The 18,163-nt window shown below is 40.5% G+C and overlaps 1 protein-coding gene across 2 annotated transcripts in view; it reads left to right on the top strand.

Annotated features, from left to right (window-relative positions):
* Positions 1 to 4,151, top strand: part of znf704 (zinc finger protein 704) — a 51,111-nt gene extending 46,960 nt beyond the window's left edge. For both annotated transcript variants that reach the window (XM_007547757.2, XM_007547756.2), the window contains exons 5-9: positions 688 to 788; positions 1,014 to 1,308; positions 1,405 to 1,524; positions 2,180 to 2,271; positions 2,435 to 4,151. In XM_007547757.2, coding sequence (XP_007547819.1) covers positions 688 to 788; positions 1,014 to 1,308; positions 1,405 to 1,524; positions 2,180 to 2,271; positions 2,435 to 2,549 — 723 coding nt within the window. In that variant the 3' untranslated portion in view covers positions 2,550 to 4,151. The remainder of the gene's footprint in view (positions 1 to 687; positions 789 to 1,013; positions 1,309 to 1,404; positions 1,525 to 2,179; positions 2,272 to 2,434) is intronic.
* Positions 4,152 to 18,163: the final 14,012 nt, after the last annotated feature.

Raw genomic sequence — 18,163 nt, 5'->3', positions numbered from 1 at the left:
CTTTTTTTATGTTTAACTCATTTTAAGTTGGTTTGTTCTTTAATCTGAGTTGCATTGGGGTGAAAAAACAATCCAGGTCTAATTAAAACCATCGTCTTTTATCATATCCGCGGGCAAGGCTGGCTGCAATGCAGATGTGTCTGCGATTTTTTTCTTTTTAAACTTATTTATTTTCTGGTTGCCGTCGTTGTGAAATGATTAACGGTTGATTCCCTGGAATAATCAGCGCACGGAGATTAAGCCAGTAAAGGGAAATTATCATCCTGATTAACAGAGCGGCCGATTAATCACTAGTTCAAAGTTTGAGAGGTTGTTTTTGTCGCCGCTGCAGCTGCTTCCTGACTCAGTGGGACCAAAAGAACGGCGGAGTTACTGTTAGACATAAGGCAGAGAAAATATTATTGTTCCCAGCAATTCTACAAATGAACCAAACTGACTATTATTACACTTTATTGACTCTGCTTTAGTCCTTGAGTGGCTGGTTTAATTGTTCCTGCCTACAAACACTGTTTGTTCTGCAACACGTCAATTAAAGTTTATTATTTGCTTCAGGTAAGTTAATTTAGTCTGTGCTACAGGCAGAGTCAACAATCCACAGCTTTATGCTGGCTTCTCATCCGTCAACTTTTAAATTCAGATTATCACCTTAATCTGAATTAGCACGTTTCTGTTTTGCGTTTCCTGCAGAACTCCATGAAGGTGATGTTCAAGTGCCTGTGGAAGAATTGTGGCAAGGTGCTGAGCACCACTGCAGGCATCCAGAGACACATCCGCACCATCCACCTGGGGTGAGACACCAGCATTCACTAACTAGTCAGCATTTATAAAAAAAAAATTTAAAAAAAAACTCCTGGTCATGTTGTGAGAATCCAGGGGAAAACAGCGAGAATGAAAGATGAATTGTCTAATGTTGACGAGTGAACTGACATTATTAGGTTTCACCGAGATGCTTTCTCTCTTGCTTTTCTAAATCTCTACGTGTCACTTTTTTCTTTTTTTCTTTTTTTTTTTAGGCGTAGCTGTGATTCAGACTGCAGCGACGGCGAGGAGGATTTCTACTACACAGAAATCAAGCTCAACACGGATTCCGTCGCCGACGGGCTGAGCAGCCTGTCGCCTGTGTCCTCCTCCGTCCTCTCTCCCCCACCGCCGCCCCCGTCGCCTCTGGCCCCTCTCAACCACCAGCCGGACTCCCACCGACTCGCCCACCCGTCCGACTCCAAGGAGCCCCACCCCGGCGGCACCACCCCGCTCAGCCGCTCCGCTCCGAGCGCCCTCTACCTCATCCACACAGACCACGCCTATCAGGCGAGGAAATATTAGCTGTCAAAATGAAATGAAGGGAAGGTTTTTGACTTGCAGCGTTGCACGGAAACGTTAAAACGTTCGAATCTCCTCCTTTAGGCCACGGCTCCGGTGTCCATCCCCTCCAGCAGCAGCAACTCGTCCTCCACTAGTTTCACTCCCACCAACAGCTTCAGCATCTCCTGGCAGTCTCCTCCCGTCACTTTCACAGGAAACACGGTGAGGGAACGTCGACGTTTATTTGCACAGCCGTCAAAATGCATCGACTCTGCCCGCAGCACGAGGATAGAGAAATGTTAGACCTTTCTGATTTCATGCCTTGTTCCATAATTTTAAAGACACAGCATTTAATTTCTGAAAATTACTTAGCTTCTTAGTTTGCTGAATTTTTCACCCAATGTTTCATTATTTAGGTTTTTTTGAAGGTCTTTCAAAAGGTGACGGTCTAGTCCAGATGTTTTGAAGTCTTGATGATTTTTTTTAAATTTTGAGGCAAAAAAAGAAAATGGAGAATACACTTTTTTTGTTACAAAACCTGATGAGTGTTTTGTGCACTAATTGTCATAATCCTTTTAAAACAGATATGGAAAAATCTGTAAAACTGGGTTTGTGAAACATGGGAATTTTGAGATGGTTTAGCAGAGTAGCAAAAAAAAAAAAAAAACTGGGAAACTTATTTGTATTTACAAAGAAAAATTTATAACCAGGGAAAAAGGGATCACTTAAAGTTAATAAAAGCTACTAAAATGCTTTGGTACAATAATTTTTAGAGCTGTGACACCAGAAGGATTTTGCTATTAAATGCAATCCAATTTTTAGTGGGTTTTTTTAACCTTTTGCTTCACATGATTAAGTTTCTGTGTTTTCTCTCCAGGTGTCTCCCACTAAAAGCCAGGGATTTGGAGAGCAGCGATCCCAGACCATCGCCGTCCTTTCGTCCCCTCCTAGAGCGACCACTGCCCTCAGGTACTGGACCCTCGCTGCTCGTTATCTGCAAAAACAAAAATGCACCTCAATTTTCGTAATGCCTGTTACGAAAATTATTTTTTGCACATTAGCACAATGGATATTAATTGCTTACTTTCACCACATCGTGACCTTTTTGTTGTGTGTCGTTTCCCTTTTCCAGCCGGAAAGTGCGCGGCGAGGGGAAGAAGTGCCGTAAGGTGTACGGGATGGAAAACCGCGACATGTGGTGCACCGCCTGCCGCTGGAAGAAAGCCTGTCAGAGATTCACCGACTGATCCCAGCCGGCCCATGCAACGCCTCAGCAGCAGGCGCCGTAGCTGTCGGCCAGAGAAACGTGGAGCGAGGGGGCTTCATTCTGCATGCACTCGGCCTTTCTGCAAACCCAGAAACGCAACTATCCGTCAAACTCCGGCCCCTCTTCCACATTAGCGAATCCCTTCCAGCAGCGGAGGCAAATGAAGGATGGCAGAGCAGCTTTTCTTTTTGTTTTTTTGTTTTTTTTCCCCCCCTTCCTCCCCGGTTCTGTCCAGGATTCCTAAATCTGCCTCCACCATTCCCGTCATCCCCAGCGAATGGGAAGCCCCAGTGCAGCTAAGCGGTGTAAAAATAGATCTTTTCATGTCGGGTTCATTGTTGCATCTTTCTAGTTTTGTACAGCTCTGGTTTTAAATGGAGAGTCTTGTCTAAGAATCAATTGAGGAAAAACAAACAACAAAAAAAAAAAGGACCAAAAAGTGTTTTTGTGTTATGATAAAAAGATTCAAAAGAAGACTTTTACTTTTCTATCCAAAAGAACATTGGAGGAGAATTTTTTTTTTTTGTTGTTCTTCCTTCAATCCTTTCCCTCGTTTTGATTCATTTCTGGACGTTTTGAGGTCATATTCCATCACCGGCGTCACAATCATTCCTGTTCCTTCAGCACTCCACGGGGAACGCAAGCGGATTGGATAAGAGGCGGAAACGAGAAGGAAGCGAGAGACGCGCGAGGTGAATGATCAATGCAAACTCAAGTCAGGGAAAACAGACGGACCACATCACACTTAAACAAACGACAACCTGCTTATTCGAGTCATTTCCTTCCTGTTGTTCAGGGATGCGATTCTCAAAGTGAAAGAACCAGCAGCTTAAACGTCGGGTTTAAGCTGCTGAGATGGAGCTGCTGCTTCCATCTCAGCAGCTTCTGAACTTTGTACCAAAACCTCCTTCCTCTGTCATGTTGTTCATGGGTTGTTTTATTTTTTTATTTTTTTTGGCTTTTGTTGCTGTGCCATGTTTACTTCTTGTTTTAAGCGTGCTGCTCCTTCTCTCGTTTTAATGGGATCAAACTGAAGATTTTTAAACAAAGCGCGTTCTAAAAACAACTCCCTGGCAGCTCTTCAAGTCGCGCCGTAAAAAAAAGAGCAACATGTTTTCACCGCATGCAGAGATAAGTAACCCTCTCCCTCCAGTGCATTCTGCAGTTTTCCAAAGGGAACCGCTAAAACGGGAAACTTTGTTTACAAAAGGCTACAAAGGTGCATCTTTATTATCTGTAAGCAAAAAGCTAGGAGGGCTGAAAACCAAAAGAATTGCACTAATTTAAAAGAAAAACTGATTTATACCACTATGTAAAGTCAGTTTCTTATTAAAATGGTTTCTATGAATGAGATGTGACAGCAAAAAAACAAACAAAAAAAAAAACCGACATTAATACGCCATTCTTGTCTTTTGTAGAAGCGAAGGGGAAAGTTGTAAGAGCTCTGAGTCAGTTCACCACTTTGCTATCTTGTGCCATAATGTTTGTACCTGTGTCGCCATTTCATCCCCATAAACAAACTGTTCAACCATTTATCAGAGGAATTCAGTCAGTTAGGTATTTTAATGAATAACATGCAATCAATCTTAAAACAAATGCTCAAATGCTCGCATTAAGTAATTTATCTTTGCCTTATGAAATATAGCACTCCACTTCTATTAGAATATTAAAATAATGAGAGGCGACGTCACACTGTGTGTGTATGTGTGTGTGTGTGTGTATGAGAGAGGAAGACGGCAGCAGCTCCAAAATCTTTTAAAGTGATCACTGCTGTAGTTCACATGTCAAGAATCATCAGACAGATTAACAATACAGGAAAAAAATCTTTTATCAGTGATGATGATGTAATTTAATTATTTAATCAATTTTTACTCAGAAGTTAAAATGTCCAAGTTTCAAGTTGGGGGGGAAAAGATTGACATAAAGGTCACCTTAAGGTTGGGAAAGCTGGATGTGTTTAGCAACCCAGACCTCCAAGCTAAATGTGGTTACTCTGCATATAAAACATTGTGACAATCATAGTAAAAACATTGTTTGTTTTTTTTACCTTTTAAGAGACATCTTTGATCACAAAGCACCATGGAGCCTGCTTTATATTGTTAAAAACATTGCTGTTAACTTGGTCACTCGGCATTTCACTTAGCAAATCCCGCTTGTTTTCTTTCCTGGAACATTGATCAATTTTGATAACATTCCCAGATCTGAGGTCTGCCTTCAGAACTGGTGCTGCATAAATAGCCATCAGCACTTGTTAGTTACCCACTTTAGTTCTCTGGAAACTTCTCTGCACTTTCCTGAGACAGAAAAAGAAATAAAAATCAACTTCCTTGAATAGTTCATATTTTTAGCTTTTGGTATTCATTACCTGTAAATCACGGTTAACTAGGCTGTATGTGTTCCAAGATTTCTTGTGAATATCACTCAGATTAGCCAGAGTCCCATATGTTACCACGGCGCTAGAAAATTAAGACCTCAATCCTGAGAGATCTAATAGCCAGCATTTTTTAACGTAAACACAAAGCCTTCCTGTTATCTACTCAAATTATTGCTCTCTCATTCACTGAATGAACTTCAGACTTGTTCTGGCATGTTTTACAATATACAATTTTCTTCTAAGTAACCTTTTACGTCTTCATGCACCTCATGACCGTTTCGAGACTTTGTCGCTCTATGGAAACTTCCACACTGAAGAGTGTTGTTGTCAGTGCGACCATGTAGCGCTAATGTTCTCTGACAGAGAGAGTATTTTTTATTTTTTTATTTCCAATCGACTTGCCGCTGGTCAGGGCCGATCCGGCTCAGATCGTCAGATTCTGGTCGTTACGTTTTCCCGGTTCATCTCAACGGCAGACGGTTCTTTTTCACTCCTGCAAAAGTCAAATGAGAAAAGTATAAAGTGGCAAACTGGTGAAATGACCCTATCGGGTGTTGTTTACCATGCACTGCACTTACCCACTCATTTCCCATCATGCAAACAGATTTACAGTCTAAGCTTCAGATTGTAATTGGAGAGATTTTCTGTAAAAACAAAGTGTTTCTTTGAATTTCAATCTTCCATTCCGGCTCAGAGGCGACGCAGAGTCTAAGGCCGACTTTGTCACAGTGTTGTGAATCACAAACAAACGTGTTGAAGACGAGACGCAGAGTCTGACAAGCAGGCATCTCGTCTTTCCCTCTTGTGTCGTTTGCTCTGCTTTGCGTGTCGGGTTTTTATTTTTTAAACGCATGCTCTAATCTTGGTTTGCACTTCTGTCAGCCATTTTTTTACACCAGTTATTATAAACCAACACCAGCTGATAAACTTGCATTTGCCATTTTACCATTCAGTACTTCCACATCTGCAGACGTAGCTCTTACTTTTGTCCTTTTTGTTGTTGTTTCTGTATATATGGAGATCTTGTGTATCACTCTATGCTTGTTTTTGTTTTTAAGCTCATAGATCAAGCGGTTCATCTGAATCCTTTTTTTTTTTTTTTTAGGACAAGTTGTGAGAAAAGTTTGCTGTTCAGCCTTAATGTCGAATCATTGTGCTTCTGTCGTTACATTTAGATTACTTCAAAGCTCATTCGCCCTTGTACAATGTGAACATAGTGTTTTAAAAAAAAAAAGGACAAATCTATATAGTTTCAGAAAAAGAGAGAAACATTTAAATTCAAAGCTGGAAAAAAAAAGAGCTTAGGCTGTTTTCCTTTCACTATTTTTTCATATGTATATGCATATAAATATATATAAACTGTTTTATTCATTTTATTTTCATGTTCTTCTGAGGAGGCTGTAGGTGGAAACTCATTGCAATCTCAGCTTGTTATGCTGTTGTCTACAAGTGTGACCCACTCGGTGCTCCTTCATGTTCCCACCGATCCGCTAAACCAGGGGTGCCCAAAGTCGGTCCTCGAGGGCCGGCATCCTGCATGTTTTTGTTCTCTCCCTGGTGATAGGAACAACCTTTTCAGCAGGTCATTGTTCTCCTTAGGTCTCTAATGAGCCATCATTTGATCCAGGTTAAACCAGGGAGAGAGCTAAAGCATGCCGGCCCTCGAGGACCCACTTTGGGCGCCCCTGTGCTAAACGCATCCCGAACCCACAGATGACTGAAGTCTAATTGCGTTTCCATCCAACCGTGGGAAACTGAAGGAACTCCAGGCGAAGTTGCATGGAACTGCACACCTTTCTCAAAGTGTCACCGGTTTCGCTCGGGTCCAATCCCGAGTTCACGGATGTTTTAGTTAGCAGCTGAGTTGAAAATGTTTCTTTTTTTTGTTTGTTTTTTTGTTTCAATTTGTAATTATTGCTCCGTGTACTTCCCACTGCTTTCTCTCCACCACTGTGGTGCTTTTCTGTTCTTCTCCGCTCGAGTTTGGGAACGCTCGGCGTTGGCCGCAGTCCAGGTTCCAGGAACGAGTCCCTGCAGTCCTCAGGGTTGCTGGCAAAAGCCGGATATAAACGAAGCAGCGGCATTTCCAGGCAGCTAATTTCACAAGATATTATTGCTAGTAATATTTCAGTTTTTCGAGATTTGGCCAAAGCCGAGCTAACGTGACGCTGTTTTATTTTTGGTTTGTTCCAAATAAAAACTCAAAAGAGCTCTTGCTGCTGTATTTGTCAGCTCCCTCTGGAAACTCCGGGGATTTGTTCCTGGGAACGGTCCGACCTGCTTCACGGTGCCGAGAGCGTCGTTCGTCAACAACGGCCACAAAGATTGTTCCAGCCTGTCGGTGCTTTTCGAGCCTCGGCCCGCTGAGGTCGGGGTTCTGGTGCTGTGGCCGCGGCGGGGGGGAGAAACAGAGGTGCTATAAATACCCACGCAGTGCTGTTTCTCCTTCTGATCGCATCGATTCCATTTTTGTACACATTGTCATATTTGCTGTAGAGAACATGAAAATAAAAGACACCCTGACTGAAGTCTGCCGATGTGTCCGGACACAAATCAGTGACGACCGCAGCCTGAATCCACGGCGCTCTCCGCACATCTCTGTGAGGATGTGGAAAAGGCCTGAAGATAAATTCATCTTTTATTGCAGTAGCATCATTTCAGAATGAAAACATTTAATAAAAACACCATCTTTAATTTAAATATACGTTAGTGAGAAAAATAGAAAAAATACAAAGCTAAAAACTTACTCTTGTAAGTCAGGCGTGTAATGTGATGCAGGCTGATTTCTTTTAGTCGCTCTTCAAAATGGAAAAGATAAGTGAACATTCCTGTTAATCGAGATAAATGCATTTCAGGCTAATCTCTCGGGGAATTTACTAGTTCCAAATAAATAGCTGCCTGTTTAAACATGGCCGTATCTACAGAATTGAATAGTTTGAAGCTGCAGGAGCTGCGATAAACGAGACTGGATGAGGATATATATATATATATATATATATATATAATAATAATTGACACAGTTAGAGCACTAAAATCATTGGACTTGAACTGGAACGGTGTGCTTTGGCCTCAATAGACACTAAGATTGTGTTTTTCCAGCAGAAATCATCCCAGTTTAGTTTGACAAGAAATGGAGATAAATACTCAGTGTGTTTTAAATACGAGGAAATTTTAGTTTAAAACCTTGGTGGACACTGTTGGAAAACTGAAAACGCGTCACAACCGAGTCTTTAAGCATGATAATTAAACCAACTCAGATCTGGTTCATCAGACAAACATCCTCGGTCTGCAGAACTAGCGATTTTAAGATAAACCTTCTTAATGTGGGCTGTCCTCCTGATTACATATATCTTCACATGTTGGTAGTATGATATTATGCTACTGTAGTAAAGGACACATTTGCTTTTAAAAATGTTTTGCACGTGTAGAAGATTACAGGAGTTCAAAGCAATCTGATCATTTTCTATCAAAACGCTGAAGTGCGTTAAGGCACAAGTAAAACATTGTAGCACTTAAATTGGAGGGAGAGTAATATTCATTAATGGCTTGTTTGATTTTCTTGAGCTTTTGATCTATGACACAAAGTCTTCATCGGTGGATAAAAATCTGACCTTAAAGAACCAGACGGGCATGAGCCGTCTCTAAAATACACTTCTCTAGGATAAAATATAGAAATGCACCAGAGGAGTATTGCTTGGCGTGTTTTGATTTGAGGCAAGGAAGATTTTAACTGCACATGTAGCAAATCTAGGTCAGTTATTTATTTGGCACCAAGTCGCAAATTTGTCGATATTTGTCAAAAATAATTCAGCGTGGTCATATAAGCAAATTAAAATGTAAGTGTTCATTCTAGCTGTAGTTATAGTACAGTGCAGCTAAGTTCAGTTTGTTTAGTAAAAGGTTTCTTCCCGGTAAACCCAGCGGATTGCACCGAGTCGTTAACTTTGCAGCGATCCCCCATGCCGAGCAATCACATGGCGACAGTGGAGAGGAAAGACTCCGTTTTAAATGGAAGAATTATTCTCTTCCCGACATTTAAAACTGCTTACTACCAGATGCACGTTACAGCAGTTTAATATGTTTTTTTCTACATGTAATATTGTTAATTGACTTATCCAAGTAAACACAAACAGGTTTTGTACAACTATCCCTCAAACTGTCTCGTACAATCTTCAGTAGAGGAAAGAGAGTGCTGCATTGTGCATAGTTTTTTATAAATGAATGCGAGTATAATATTTACTTCGACTATTTTTGATTTACCAATTGTTAAAAAAAAAAACAGCAAAAGCTCTTCAAAAGTATTGGAGACATTGAATTACACTATCGGATAGACGTTAGCATTATTAGCTGCAGTACATTTTCTAAGGATTTTTTTAAATTTTACACAACCAATAAAATAAATAGCCAAAAATGTGTTGATGTTTTTGACAAAATATTTTTGTTATTGCCTCAAAAAACTTTATGTTACTTGCAAGTCAAAGTATTACTGGCTTTGTTGCATTTAAAATGGCCAAAATTACATCACTGGCTGCTGCAAGCCTCTATGCAGATGTTGGATGCGTTCCGTAGCCTTGAGCTATGATGAGTATAAGCTACATATAAGCATGGTTAAACCTCAACAGAGCACTTAAACGTCTGATGAAGACCACGTGAAGCAGTCAAAAGCTCCAGAGAGAATAAAATACGTGTTTTCATCCAGGAATTTCTGAATTATTTCACTTTTGTTGCAAATTAGTTTTTTCGACTACGATTGCGGGTCCTGTTGGCGCTTTACCAAACCATCAGATGAACATGTTGAAGCATGTAGGAGTTTCTGAATAATTCACTTTGTTTCAGGAAAACCTGGCCAAAAGAATATTCCTAATGATGCCTAACGGCATCTGGTGTGATTTATTTATATTAAAGCAATCTCTCAACCTCCAAAAATCTTTTGGACGGACGTTGGGGATTTTCTGGCAAGGACGATTTGGAAACTGTGTGCCATCAGAAGGCCAGCGAGATTAATTTGAATACTTAAGATTTGTTTTCTGCAAAGAGCTGCTGGTTGTTCTGTGCTGCCTAATGAAGGGCTGAGCTGTGAATTATGCGCAGAATAAAACAAAGATTGTGTTGTTGTGCTTATGGATGTTGTAAAAAACTCTCCTCCTCTGAGTCAACGGTGGACTCTGGCCGTGTGTCCAGCATAATTACGGGCAGCGATGGCTTTAACTGCAGCTCATGTTGACAGTTTTATATGGAGTCCTGGTTTATGTAACTGATCTTTAGCTACACGACAACACTTATACGTGACAAGAAACTGACAATATATCCCGTATCATCCGTATATAGGTCAGTATGCTACAATGTAAGCCGTAGTGCAGTATATCTAACCAGTATCAGTGTGTACCAGTATCCAGAACTGTACTCTCTCAAAACTTTTGTTTGTGTTGTTCGCGGTCGGTGCGGCGAAGAGGCTTTTGTTCTGTTAAGGAAGTTCCTCTCGGCTCTGTGGCTGCTGATTAACCAGCAGCCGCCTCCCCTTCCAGCGGGCGATAAAGAAACGTCCGAGGCGTCTTTATCTGCCTCCCTGCACACAGAGCTTCCTGCTTTCTGCAGGCTGGCAGCAGGTGGCGCTCTGAGGAGTCAGAAGTCATGTGACGGTCAGGTTTTTCCGCCTGCCGTCTTTATGGGTCATTGTGTGTTTGTTTTGTTTTTTTATTGGCTGCCTGCGCAAATCAAAAGAGGAGAGTCTCTCTCGCTTTTACTCAGTTTTCTTCATTCTCTCGTTTTATTCAGGAATGTGAAAATGAGTTGCGTTGCAAAGTACCCACACCTGAACCTTTCAGTTTTTGTCACATTCCAACCTCAAACTTCAGTCTGTTCTACTGGAATTTAACGAGATAAACCGACTTAAAGTAGTACACAAATTTTAAGCTTGGTGGGGAAAATAATGAGGTTTTAACCTTTTTTTTATATACAAATATGCTTTGATCTATAACACTTAAAGCTGTGACTTTGTTGTCTTGATGGTGAGCCTCTGTTGAAGTTTTAAGTTTCTTAACCAAGCTTTCTTCCAACATTCCTCATTAATTGCCTTCCTCCATCTTCCTATCAACTCCACTAGATTCCCTGATCCTGCTGAAGGGCAGCATCCCCACAGCATGACTCTGCAACAACCGTGCTTGACCTGTAAAATTATCCGGTCAGGATGATGGAGCAGAGCTAGCCTTCCACCCCATTTTGCATTTTGGCCAATAAGTTTACTTTTGGCCTCTTCTGACTAAAGCATCTTCTTCTACATGTTTCACTTTGTCCCCTATGTAGCTTATAGCAAATTTCTCCAGGTCAGCTACAACTTTAAGATTTCAGAGATCAGATTACTTTCATAGTGACACAAATCAGTTTTACATTTGTGGTTGGAATGTGACAAAACTATAGCAAAGTGCTCCAGGTTTCCTAAAAAAACATGACCATAAGAAAGTGTGTGTGTGTGTGTGTATGTGTGTGTGTGTTTGCGTGTGTTGTTGCTCCAGGATCATCTTCAGTCTGAGTATATTTGGAGGAGTGTTGAATGTGCCTTGATAAGCGTGGAGTTTCACCACGTTGCGTGTTGAAACTGTGGGACGTGTGCTGCTGACTGGGCAGCACACGGACGAAGACGACGATGGAATGTTTCTGGTGCTGGCTAGTCCGAGTTCTGCTTTTTTTTTTCTATCTATGAGTCAATAGATTTGTGATGCAAAGAAATCCGTCTTGTGCGTTGTGTGTGGAGAGAGACACGTTTTGGCCTCTCCCTTTATTTCTTCTTTTTATTTCGTTTTAGTTCCAGAAAGATGTTTTGGGGTGACTTTTCTACTCTTTGCTGTAACTTGTAAACCGTTTTTTTCCAGCTACTATGACGATGAATTTTCCGTGTGTCGTTTATTGTTCGATTGTCATCTTTGTTTTCCCAAACATGACTCCTCTCTCTCTCTCCCTTTCACACAAGGGCTCTTTTAGACCACCGTGCGAGGAAATGTGGTGCTTCGCACCGGGAATGTTTGGGAAATCAAGGAAGCTTCCTTCACCAAAACAGTCGGTGAAATGATCCGCCTTCCACAGGAACCTGAGCGGGAGTCCTCTCGCTTTCAGTGTCGAATGTGGGTGAACATTAGTGGCTTTTAATGGAAGAAAATAAAGAAACCCCCCCTCACCTCCTGCTCTCATCAGCCTTGATTCCATTATTGGCTTTGAATGCAGCATTAATTGGCTGTTTTCCTTCAGAGGCATTAGCTCCCCGGGGTTCAACCTGAATATGCAACAGAGAGCGGGCGACCGTCCCTCTCTTCTGACAGGATCATCTCACTGGCTGTTTTCTTTTTTGTTTTCTTTTTATATATATATATATAAAAAATTTTAATCACGTAGACCTCAAGAACTCAATGACTGTCGCACTGGATTTTTACACTTTTCTCTTCAAACAGTGTACTGCTCTGGTCTAACAGTATTTTTAATGCTGCATGTGCATGCGAGTAAGTAAAGTAGTGACTTTATATAAATGTCTCTTATTTGTGCCGTAGCACCGTGAACGGGTTGAGAACAGCCAGCGTCGCCTCAGTGTGGGTGTTCAAGCCCAACTTCAGCTGCTCCCACGGCTGATAATTGGTGTTAAGAGGGGGAAAAAAAACAACAACGGTTTTATTTACTGTTGTAGTTTACCCGAGCACTTTGAAAGGACACCTTCCGTCGACGCCCCGTTAAATTTCGGATGAAAGATGTAAAAACGTCCGCAAAAATGTGCCGACGAATCCGAACTTTCATCATCTTTGCTTAAGCTTAAAAAAGCCAAAAAGAAAAACCCTACATTTTCTGGGTCACGTAAAGATAAAACCCGGTTGACTTAAACAGCCGTTATGTTAGAACCGCACTGGCCTGCGTCAATTTGTTTATGGGAAGCAGAAACGTGTGGATTTCACAAAACGTCCCTGAGCAATTCGTCAGTCAGAGGCTGCTCTTCGCCCTCTAGGAGCTTGGCACAATTTCATTTGACTTTTTTTTTTTATCCTTTGAAAGCCTCGAAATGTAAATGTTTTCTATGTGTCTCTGACCTGTACAACCCTAACTGTAGATGCAGCCCGTCTCCCTCCCCGTCCTGCTCAGTGCATTCGGCGGCCCAGCTGGGTTGGAAAATGTCAAACTCGAACGTATCTGACGCTGCACAGAGATGGAAATCAGTAGAGAAAGGCAGAGCGGGTATTATTTCATACTGAGAAGCTCAGGATCAAGTTTCATTAACAGGGAGGATTAAAAAAAGAAAAGAAATTCTGGAGTCAAAAAGCGTTTCTGAAACGCTCAAATGAAAGCAGTGGTGATAATTGAGTGGAATAAATGTATTCTTAGGGGGGAAACTAAAATATCTTCTTAACCAAACCATAAATAAGCAGATTAAAATCTTGAACAGTTTGTTTACCATTCATGAAAATTAGGAAGAGTGACTGAAAGATATCAGAAATAAATGAGATATTTTCTCTGGCACCTGAAAAAGACAATGTTTCTGCAAATGCCATCTTGCGATGGTCGTATTAAACATCCAATTAGGAGCTGCGGCATCTGTTTTTACACTTCGACTCGTTGTCTCACTTCGTCTAAAAGAAATATGGAAACTCGTAAAGCTATAAAATGCCTGCAGACCCCTCCTTTGTTTCTAATGCAACAGATGAAAATGAGGAGGCGTGGTTAAGAACGTTTTGGAAACAGAAGTTGTCTCCAGTCGTGTGTAATGATGAGTTATTTGAGTTCCTGTAATGTTGAATTTATTTGCTCATTCCCCTCTGAAATCAACATGGTGTTTCATTTCCAATCAGTGGATATTTTCACTTTTTTTGAACCGTTTTCTATAAACTGGCGAGTAGATCGAGTGAAAATCCCAGCATATCAGTAGCTTCTGTAAATCTCAGAAATTTAAGCCCCTTCCAGATTGTTCTGCTTGTGCTACTTTGTCACACTTACATTTGTCAGATCATCACGCAGGTTTTAATTAAAGTAACCCAAGCTAAACAATGAGATCACTGATTGAGGAAAAATTACATCAGCAACTGCAGTTTTTGTTTTGTTTTTTTATTACTCATTACCAGAATTTCGACTTCCAATTCTTTACTGAATTATTTTAATTCAGCCATCTAAGAAGGGTTTTTGGCCTATTTCAAGTAATGCAAAAAGCATCCAGGTAATATTTGTGCACAGACTTTAAATAGGCCACTTCAAAAACTTCCTTTTGTTTTTCCAAACCAACCTGTGAAATCATCCCCAGACCATCACATAACCACCACCTTGTTGGACGTAGTGGACTGTTGTCTCGTCAGTCCAAGGAATATTCTCCTAATTGTCATGAAGATGTTTTTGGAAGAGGATGATTTTTTGTAGTTGTTGTTATTATTGAATCATGAAAACATTCCTCAATTGGTCTCTCTCTGAACTGGGATTTGAAGTAAAGTGGCTCATTTCGTTGTGGATGCGGTCAAACGTGTGCTTACTTTTAATGAATTTCTCAAAGTTAAAAATTGTCTAAATTTGTTCTGGTAGTCTTTGTCACAACTCACAAACAAAAAAAAATTACTGTCAAGGAATGTTTTGTTGCGAGGTAAAGATTTTTTTTCCCTTCCAGTTTATTTTTTCCTCTTCATATTAAAATCATCATTGGAGTCTAGATTATCGTAGGTTATTTATGATATTAAGGTTTTGTTGAAGAGCTGCACAATGTAAGTGTGACAACAACAACAACAACAAAAGCTACAACTGAATAAATATGTAAAAAGGACCGTCAGAAGATCTCTGAGCTTCACCATCTCAGACCCTCTCACACAAACACTCGCACCCGGACATGACGTCTTGCTGTCAGAGCGGTTTGTTCCCTCGCCGCCTCGCATATGTCCCTGCGGCTTTGGGTCTCACCCTGGGATGACATGGAAGCTGCTCATGTCTGGGTGGAGGAGCTCTGCTAAAGCTTGCTAGCCTTACCGTTCCTGCGACCTCCCGGGGTTCGACCCATCTGCTCAGTGCAACATTCGCGCCTCCTCCCTGTTTGTTTCCGTCGAGCACAAAAGCTCGCCGTGAGCACGAGCGTCTCAGCTCCAAACACGCGCTTTCGCCGCCGTAAAGCACATTTTCGGCGCGCGAGCTGTCGTACCTCTCGCGTTATCAGCTGGAAAGACTGACGAAGCCCAACAAGCCTCCGGCTGGCACGCTTCGTACCAGCCAGTGTGACTAATCATCATAAACACGGATAGCCGCAGAGCATCACCCTCAATCCAGGGACCGAGATGAGAGTTGAACAGAGGAGCTCTGGTTGCTTCTCTGGGTTGATGGGTTTTTGCTTCTAAGCAGCAGCATGAAGGCATGGAGAGGACCTCAGGCCTCAGCGAGGCGCAGACAGTGGCAGGGAGCTCAGTTTGGGTTTTATTACAGCAGGCTCAGGCTGTAAGGTCAGCTGGCCTTAGTCGCTGCTGTCTAATTTCTGGATTCTGTGCAACAAGTTCAAGGTTAGCAAAAGAAAGTGAGATTACTTTAAATTCAACTAAATTATTTTTTTATCAAAACAGTGGACTAACGAAATAATTTCTAAAAATAATAATAATAATTAGGCGTACATTAGGTTATTCTCTTGCCATTTCTGGCTGAGAGGTGAGGTTTTATGAGTATAGTTTTATTACTTATGGTTATATTGCTAATATTTGACATTTTTGGATGGAGTAGCTCGTCAACAAATAAGCAATTTCCTTTTGGGGATCAATAAAGTATATTGTTATTCCGATTGCCCTTCCCCTCAGCAATAGCCCTTGGTCTTTAACCTGTGAAGGGAATTTCTTCCACTAGGTTTTACTTAAGGTTGTCAGAGTAAAGGGGTGGAATACAGCACACTTCCCAGATGTTTCCTCTTCATATGCATGCATGTCTCTGACTTATTCTGCAACATAAAACACTGATCCCATAGATGTTTGTTGTGAGAAAATGTAGAAAAGTTGAACAGTTATGATTGTGTGTTCTTTATTATTGGATAGATACTATCAGAGAGGGCTGGGTTCTTATGTTTCTGTTTTTTTAAGGTGCAGCATTCTGTCATTTCTACAGAGTTAATGTGTTGATTAAACTAAAGTTTACAGAACCTTATACTTTTACAAGGTCTGGTGTGGCTTTTAGACAATCTGTTCCTACAATTCTTGGATCTTTAAAATTTGTCTTGAATGAAGGATATTTAGGGGGAACATCTGGATTTGTATCTCTAAGCCTTAATTGAGAAATAAAGCTTGTCTCCAATTCAACAGGTTTATATTGGCACTTTATCGCTTTGGAATAGAGTCATTTATCTTCTGATAAATCTGTTTTAAACCCTTGCAGGTATTGAAAGTTTAGCTTGGAATAAGTCAAATGGAGAACAGAGGATCTCGGAAGGACTGGCAGCACCACTGCTTTCATTGTGCTTTCAGATTTTGGCTGAATCTAGAATAATAAAAAAAATAAAAATAAAAAATCTTTATAAGAAAACGGTGAGTTAGAACTGATACAATTATTTTCCACCTTTTGACCTCTTAATGCTGAGCCACCTCTGCAAAAGCTGACGTTCAGATACGAGTTTGGCATCAACCCTCACTTTTACCTCAGCAGTTAGTTTAAAGAAAAGAAAAAAACTAACAAAAAAAAACATCAAAATGTATCCCAAAAAGTACATTTGGGATTTGGACCTCACACACACAAAGCCATGTTTGAACTGAATGTTCGCTTTCTGCACATTTTAAATGGTCTACGTCTCCATAACACACACACACACACACACACACACACACACACACACACACACACACACTAGCAGCCATCAGTGTCACACACTGAGTCAGTCCGGATATATTTATCAAACCAACATACAGAAATAACTGCAATATAAACCTTCTCTTTCACAAAATGTATATTCTACTGCACCTCTGACATTTCCTTATATTCTTTCCCATATTATAAAACGGATTCTATCAGTATATGAAGATTTTCCTTTTCTACATGAGAAGAATCTGACTGACTGTTAACTGTAATGTTTTTATTCCTGTGATCTCTGTGTGTAGATACTCTCTCTCTCTTGTTGTAAAGCTGTGTTTTACTTTTTTTTTCACGTTTCCTGGTGTTTGTACAGTTTAGACTTTCTGCAGAGAGACTCATTCTGCAGCATACCGTTATGACTGAATAAAGATTTTTTGGCAGCTGTTTATTAAAAACTGTACATGTGTCTTTCCCCCCCGAAACCACCCCTCTCACCCTCTCCCTGTTTTTGTGAGCTAGGCCAGGCTGGTATTAGCAAGGGAGAAACCATCGCATTAAAAAAATATGACTTCTCAGTTGTGGCTTTTTTTTTTTTTTTTTTCATATGGAGTCAGTAGGGAGTTAATGTTTGCTGCTTTGAATTTGATCTTTTATGCTTTGTGCAAGTCTGCAGACCTGGAATTTAGATCATTTCCTAGGTTTTAATTTGTTGGGGATAGCAAAAAAAAATTAATCAAATTTCATTTAAGCTTCTATTTAAAAGGTTTAATTTATAGAAACCTCTTGTCATATTAATTAGGACTGACTGTGAATCAGCAGGCGGTGTAGTCGTCTTGCAAAGCAATAAGTTCAATTCTAGCTTCCTCCACTGCCACATGTTGATATGCCCTTAACCAAGGCACTTCACACAAAACTGCTTACCAATCTGTGCAAGAATGTGTGTGAAAGTTCTAGAAATGCTCTATATAGTATAATTACCATCTGTGTATTGCAGTGGGGATTGGGTGATATTAAAAGCAATTTTAAGAATAAGAAAGTGCATTAAATTCATTGCTATATCAATTTGTAAAAACAATTACTCAATAACAGTAATAAAATAGTTTTCCTTTACTTTGGTTTAACTTATAAATCATCTATTTTACATTGTACTTTAATTGTATTCACAGTTTGTTGGCCATCATTTAAGATTCTGCCAGTTGAAAGATGGAAGGAAAAAAAAAACTCAGAAATTATAATTTAAACAGAAACAGAAGGGTGAAAGTTAAAAAAGATAAATAAAATGGGCTAAATTTTAGTAAAGTTCTCATGCAGAGCTCCTTCTTCTCGGTCAGAAGCCAATTAGGATCATTGTCTCCATCAGAGGTTTTCTTTAATACAACAGTCAGCAGTGGCGAGTGTGACTTAATGCAGCAGCAGCAGCAGCAGCAGCAGCAGCCAGCCTTTGGCTCCAGGCAGTC

The sequence above is a fragment of the Poecilia formosa genome, unplaced genomic scaffold (genome assembly GCF_000485575.1).
Source record: "Poecilia formosa unplaced genomic scaffold, Poecilia_formosa-5.1.2 Scaffold21, whole genome shotgun sequence".
NCBI lineage: Eukaryota > Metazoa > Chordata > Actinopteri > Cyprinodontiformes > Poeciliidae > Poecilia > Poecilia formosa.
The sequence above is the reverse complement of the archived record's forward strand: the minus strand, read 5'-3'. Positions and strand labels throughout refer to the sequence as shown.